The following is a 5,528-nucleotide window of genomic DNA, read 5'->3' as shown; positions in this document are numbered from 1 at the left end:
GCTGGGTAGCGGGTGCTTGTGTTCTTGGATCAGGGCTGCTGGGGGCAGTTGAGCCAGCCTCTGACATCGATTTGCTGGCCAGACAGTTTCGTGGGAGACACCAGAGATGGGTTCTCGCCACTGATCTTGATGCTGAAGAGTTTGGCTGTAAAACAAGTTAATGATATTGTATTCGGATCTTTCCACCCCACAATACCTCTCAATTATTCTCAGATCTCCCAATTGTCATAGGTGGATTAGACTTACGCCAGGAGATGATGAAGTATTCGAACCCATCGGGCTTCCTAGGGTTGGGTATGGACAGGGCAGAGGTCACTGGGGTGGGGAATCCCTTCCAGTTCAGGTTAATGCTGATTTCTCCAGACAGAAGGATTTTAGATGGTGAAGCACCTAAAGCGAAGGAGTTTCACAGCAGATGTACTGTGACCCACTAATGTTGGTTATAATGAGTATAAACGGCTTCATGACAATGAAAGGCTCTTAAACGTTGCTGGTAGACAATCTACATTCATACCCCATTTTGCTACAAACATGAAACACCGTGCAGCCATACAACTGGAGATTTTATTTTATTTTTTTCTGTAGTAGACCAGTCTTGGTCCAGCAGTGCTGTGATATTCAGACCACTTTGAAACAATCATTGCGGTGTCATAGCTACACTGATAGGGGGCATACACAAGTAATATCTGATTAGCAGTGGTCCTGTGGTTAGAACAGACCATTGCTGAACAGGGTAAAGAACAGCAGATAAATTTTGTGTAGCCACAGCCTGCAACTGTGTACCTGTGAGCATCTTTGTTATTGAAAAGCACTATATAAATCTTGTGTAGTTGTTGTTGTTGTTATTATTATTATTATTATTATTATTATTATTATTATTATTGCTAAAGTTGAAGGGTGTACAAACAAGTCATCCATAGCCCACCTTCAGAGCTAGCCTGGTGACTCCTGGTGTAGATGGAATTCCTGGATGTCTTTCCGCTACACCTTGGGCTACTTCGAGCAGGGTAGGATAATTTTTGCACTGTACTGCCTGGGGAAAGGATTTCTGCTTATTATAACACTTTGCTTCTCATTACTCACAAAATTTCAAAATTTTGGAGTAGATCCTCTTTTTGAATACAAGTGCTGAATAGTAATTATTTTTCTCGGACATTATCGCTGATCAACTATGGATAAGCACTAGTTTTACATACAGGCACATGTAATTACCTGGTGATAGAGGTGTATAGATCTTTAATGAATATGACCTATCAGTCACCTTTCTTGAAGAAGTAGATAACCTCGGGTCTCTTCCTGCTGGAAGGCACAGGCAGAGCTGCGGAGATTTCTCCAGAGAGCCCTCCAAAGTCATTAGACAGAGACCGAGGGTAGCCAGGCTCCATTACACCGTTCTCAAAACTCCAGTATTTGTCATTCTGTGGAGAAGGTGAAGAAGTGGTCAGAAGGTTAATGCCAAAAGTGAAGAAAGAAAAAGTAAAAAAGCAACAAGGCCAGACATTTTGAAGGCCACCTTCAAATGTTTTTAAACTGATTAGAAGCTAAAAAATCTGATAAACCTTGATGATGTAGGTCTTGGCCTGGCAGTTGCAACGGGTGAAGACTGTGTCAATGGGGGAGGGCACACCGAGCTCGTCTGTGATATTACGCGCAGGACCAGCCACTCTGGTCTGGGGGTTCAGCAGCCAGAAGAAATGACCTGTGGAGGAGGAAATTTAATCTGATGGCAAACCAGTCACGGCAGTATTGACCTTGAATTGCTTCAAGAAATAAACTGAACAGAGATTAAGAGTTTACCTCGAAACACAATGATGGAGCCATTAAACAGGGAGGTGACACCATCGATGGGAAGACCATTGCACAGGTCAGGGTTGGAACTCTCTTTTAATAGAGAAAGGTTATAGAATTATTGATTCATACATGGAGAGTGGCTATAATACTACAAAATGTTAACTATTATTATTAAGTATTCTGTTGAATTTTGGCACTGCCTAAGTCACCAGTGGAAACTATGCAATTTTCACTATAGTAAAAAACTATTAAATTCATTGGGCATCACGAGTTTAGTTCAATCTGAAATGTATACTCTGTGAAATTGAACTTGAAATGAGCACGATGAATATTCTTGCTTGTACTATTGATAATTATAGCTGTGGATCTACAAGTCAAAGTGTGATCCTTACCAGGTAGTCCTGCTGGGCCACCGGCTTCCAGGGCCTGAGTTATGTCTGCCAGTGTGCTGGGTCTTCCAGTTCCAGATGCAGGGGCTTCACCTGTATGCTCGCTGAAGGAGAGGGAAACCTTTAAGGGAATGGAGATGGTTTTCCCAGAAGAAGCGTCTCCAGTGTGGGGTGGCCCTGCTGCTGATATGGGGGAGTTGGTATCAGCCCCTGGATGGGAAGAAAATAAAATAAATATACTTTTTAAGAGCTTGGACTAGAACGTTTGAAACCAGTGAGACCTTTCCTTTGATGGTCTCCATATTTTGAAATCAAGACTCCACTTCTTGCTGAAAAAAGCTTATCTACTATACTGCTAACATATTTGTCTAGCTGTAAGGCATGCTTGATACAAGTGGGGTTTTTTTTTTGGCTTTTTTTTTTTTTTTTTTTTACAAGTGTTATATAATGTGCAGGGCTCTGTTTGGAGCATTTCATGAATCTTCTGGAACTTTACCTGGTGTGCTAGATCCAGGGTTGGCAGGCAGTAGAGGAGAGTAGAGGCCAGCATCAGGAGAGATGGTACTCACAACAGGGTCTGCTAGATCTTCAACATATTCTGAAAACAGCAGAGAAAATGCCTTCCATTTACTTTCTGTCACTTGAATGTTGAGTTTTATTAACAAATGTATTTTTTTGTGATGTATTTTTGTGATCATTGCCATGGTTAATGAAGAGAAGTTAAAACATGAAGGATGTTCACTCTGCACTGACATTCCAGTTCTGCATCATTTTTGAGAAGAGCAAATCTTATTTTCGCTTTCACCCTTTGCCATACACGTCACATTTCTGTCCCAGCTGATTGAAAACCTTGGTCACTCTAGACTGTCGCACCGGATTATTTAGGTTTAGGATGAAGTAGGCAGATTCAATTTATACTGCACCTGTCGGCTTGAGGTTGTTTTGAGCGCTTCTGGCCGCTGCTGAGATCTGATCCAAATCTAAAAAGCGTTAATACTGCATGTTAACTGCGAGTGGAAAATGAAGTTGAGCCGGGCTGATGATCCTGTACACAGAGAAAAATGAAATGTCGTACCGCAGTGTCCGAGGTAGTCAAGGCAGCAGTTGTTGAAGAGGGTGCAGTCCGGATCACAATCACACTCCCTCCCTCTCCGGAAGGTTTCCCTACATCGACCCCTGCAAGAGTGTCCTGGCAATCGACAACAGACACCACTTTAATTTAACCTTCCGCCAGCCTCCAAGTGTGGTTAAAAGCGTACCTAATCATGCCAGTCGCGATATTCCCACTTTCCCAACAGCATCCCTACGCACACAGCATTTTTGGCTCATCCATCCCTGCTCTGATTTAATAGATATCCTTGATCAGCTGAGTCAGTGCAGGATTTCAACACTCATATTTAGAATTAGCTCAGAGTCTCAGGAGCAGTCCAGATGTAGAATGCACGTATGAGTGAATGAGCTTTAAGCACTGTACCACTGGTGAGAGAGAGAACGTTACTAGATGAAATGATAATTGAACAGGCTTACGAATAGTGCAGATGTCCTCATAATCCTTGCAGCATTCCTTGTAGGTGAGGCAGTTGGCGTCGCAGTTGCAGGGCTGCCCGCGGGAGAAAGGCTCTCCACAGCGCCCCTTGCAGCTACCTGCACAGCGTCACAAACGCGCTGAATAGACATGCATCTTGTTCTAGAGGAACTCTCAAACTCTCATACTCTTAGTTCTGGCTACGACAGTGTTAAAATTAAGTTCATAATAATCGATCACACCTCTATATCCGATTACCTTAGTACAAATAAAATTATCAAAAACATTTTACTACCACTAAAATTGATGTAATTTATCCATCCTAATAAGCAATGACAACTCCTGAGCAAACCACATAACTGACCTTGAGCAACGCAGGTAAGAGGCAGGAGGATGCAAACCACCAGCAGCAGAGAGGCAATCACAGAAGGACATGCCATCGTAACACTTTGAGTCCCAACCAGTTCTCAATACAGAACGATCTGAACAGGCAAGTCTGAAAAATATAGTGAATATATTGTCAAACATATACAGTTGAAGTTAAATACATCAGTACATTACAAGGACAGAAGACAATTATATGTAATCATGACATGTTGAGGACACCTTACCTACAGGCAGACCTTTGCTAAACTCACCTTTGGTTTGTTTCACGGCTGCTTGCCTTTATATTAGACAGAGCAGCTGGATTTCTCCTGTGGACCAGAACGTTGTGTAATTAACCACCGTGGCCCAATTAAACCAGAATGAGACAAAGGCTGGCCTCCTACACTGTCTCACACATATGCACACATGGCCTATTTGTTTAGTATTGTGTTACTGTCTTTATGGTGGGTTTTCATTAAGCAGTTTATTATTATGGCTAAAAACTGCCTAGCCCTCAGCCGAGGTCAGACCTTTTCATTTCTGGAGGTGAAACATACAGTTTGCGAAAAAAAAAAGTACTCCCTTCCCCATAGACCTAGAGGTTTTTTTTCCTGTTTTTCTGTCATTCCAGGGTTGTTTGGTTGAAATGAAGAGACTAAATCAGTTCAAACACACACACTCCAGTTAGTGAAAGCAATATCCAAGCATTATAAGTGCATCTGTCTGCATGGAGTCTGATGACATCACAGTCAATGAGCCCTATTTGATAAGCGCACGCTCACATCCTTTAAAGATCAGTCTGACCTGATGCAATTATTTTGTTGCTGAACACTCATATTACAGTGTGGCCACTTCACTGAGCAGAGACAGGATTTTTAATCACCAGCCTCAGATATGAATAACAGCCCTGGTTTGTATTTTATGCATGTTGTTCCTTTGCCACTCCTTTGCTATGTGACCTTCCTCTGCCCACTGAGAGAATAATTACATCTGGGGTTTACTCTAGACCCATAGGCCCAAGACATGGTTTTGTCAGCCCACTCATGTCAGAGTAACTCAGACAGATCCAATTATATTACAAGTTCTAAGGTTACACCATTCAATGAAATGCTAATGTTTGTACAAGAAGAATCCAATTAAGATCTTTTGCAGCACTGGAATCAAACTCAAATCTGAGTTTTTGTTTTTGATCTCCCACTAACTGCTATTAATATGCAATGATATGACTGAAAGTTAAAAGGTTACAACAGTCATGTAAAGCTATTCAGCTTGCCTCGCTGACAGGGAGACAGGTTTGTTGCAATATTCAGTTTTGTGCCTATAATTTGCTGCGAGATAAATCATAGAGTAAGCCTAGCCTCTGACTAAGATATGTTCAATGGTGAACCACTCAAAGCCTTAGCTATAGGCCTACTGATTAGCTACCGAAATCAGAAGATTTACATTTATGGCATTTA

The 5,528-nt window shown here is 41.9% G+C and overlaps 1 protein-coding gene across 1 annotated transcript; it reads right to left on the bottom strand.

Moving 5' to 3' along the window:
- Positions 1 to 12: 12 nt before the first annotated feature.
- On the bottom strand, positions 13 to 4,145 carry prg4a (proteoglycan 4a). The gene is made up of 12 exons (XM_027026902.2): positions 4,070 to 4,145; positions 3,708 to 3,824; positions 3,256 to 3,369; positions 3,104 to 3,160; positions 2,677 to 2,778; positions 2,184 to 2,390; positions 1,798 to 1,881; positions 1,560 to 1,699; positions 1,262 to 1,418; positions 926 to 1,033; positions 247 to 390; positions 13 to 145 (listed from the first exon to the last, which is right to left on the bottom strand). Exons 1-12 carry the CDS (start codon positions 4,143 to 4,145, stop codon positions 30 to 32), a joined length of 1,422 nt encoding a protein of 473 aa, XP_026882703.2. The 3' UTR covers positions 13 to 29.
- Between the last annotated feature and the right edge of the window lie 1,383 nt (positions 4,146 to 5,528).

This window comes from Electrophorus electricus, chromosome 15, assembly GCF_013358815.1.
Source record: "Electrophorus electricus isolate fEleEle1 chromosome 15, fEleEle1.pri, whole genome shotgun sequence".
Taxonomy (NCBI): domain Eukaryota; kingdom Metazoa; phylum Chordata; class Actinopteri; order Gymnotiformes; family Gymnotidae; genus Electrophorus; species Electrophorus electricus.
Note: the sequence above shows the minus strand (reverse complement) of the source record. Positions and strands in the feature narration are given on the sequence as shown.

Coding starts and splice junctions, on each gene's coding strand:
- prg4a (XM_027026902.2), bottom strand. CDS start 4,145: ATGGCATGTCCTTCTGTGATTGCCTCTCTGCTGCTGGTGGTTTGCATC. Junction 3,370..3,707: donor TGAGGACATCTGCACTATTC/GTAAGCCTGTTC, acceptor GTCGATTGCCAG/GACACTCTTGCAGGGGTCGA. Junction 3,161..3,255: donor TGACTACCTCGGACACTGCG/GTACGACATTTC, acceptor AACGCTTTTTAG/ATTTGGATCAGATCTCAGCA.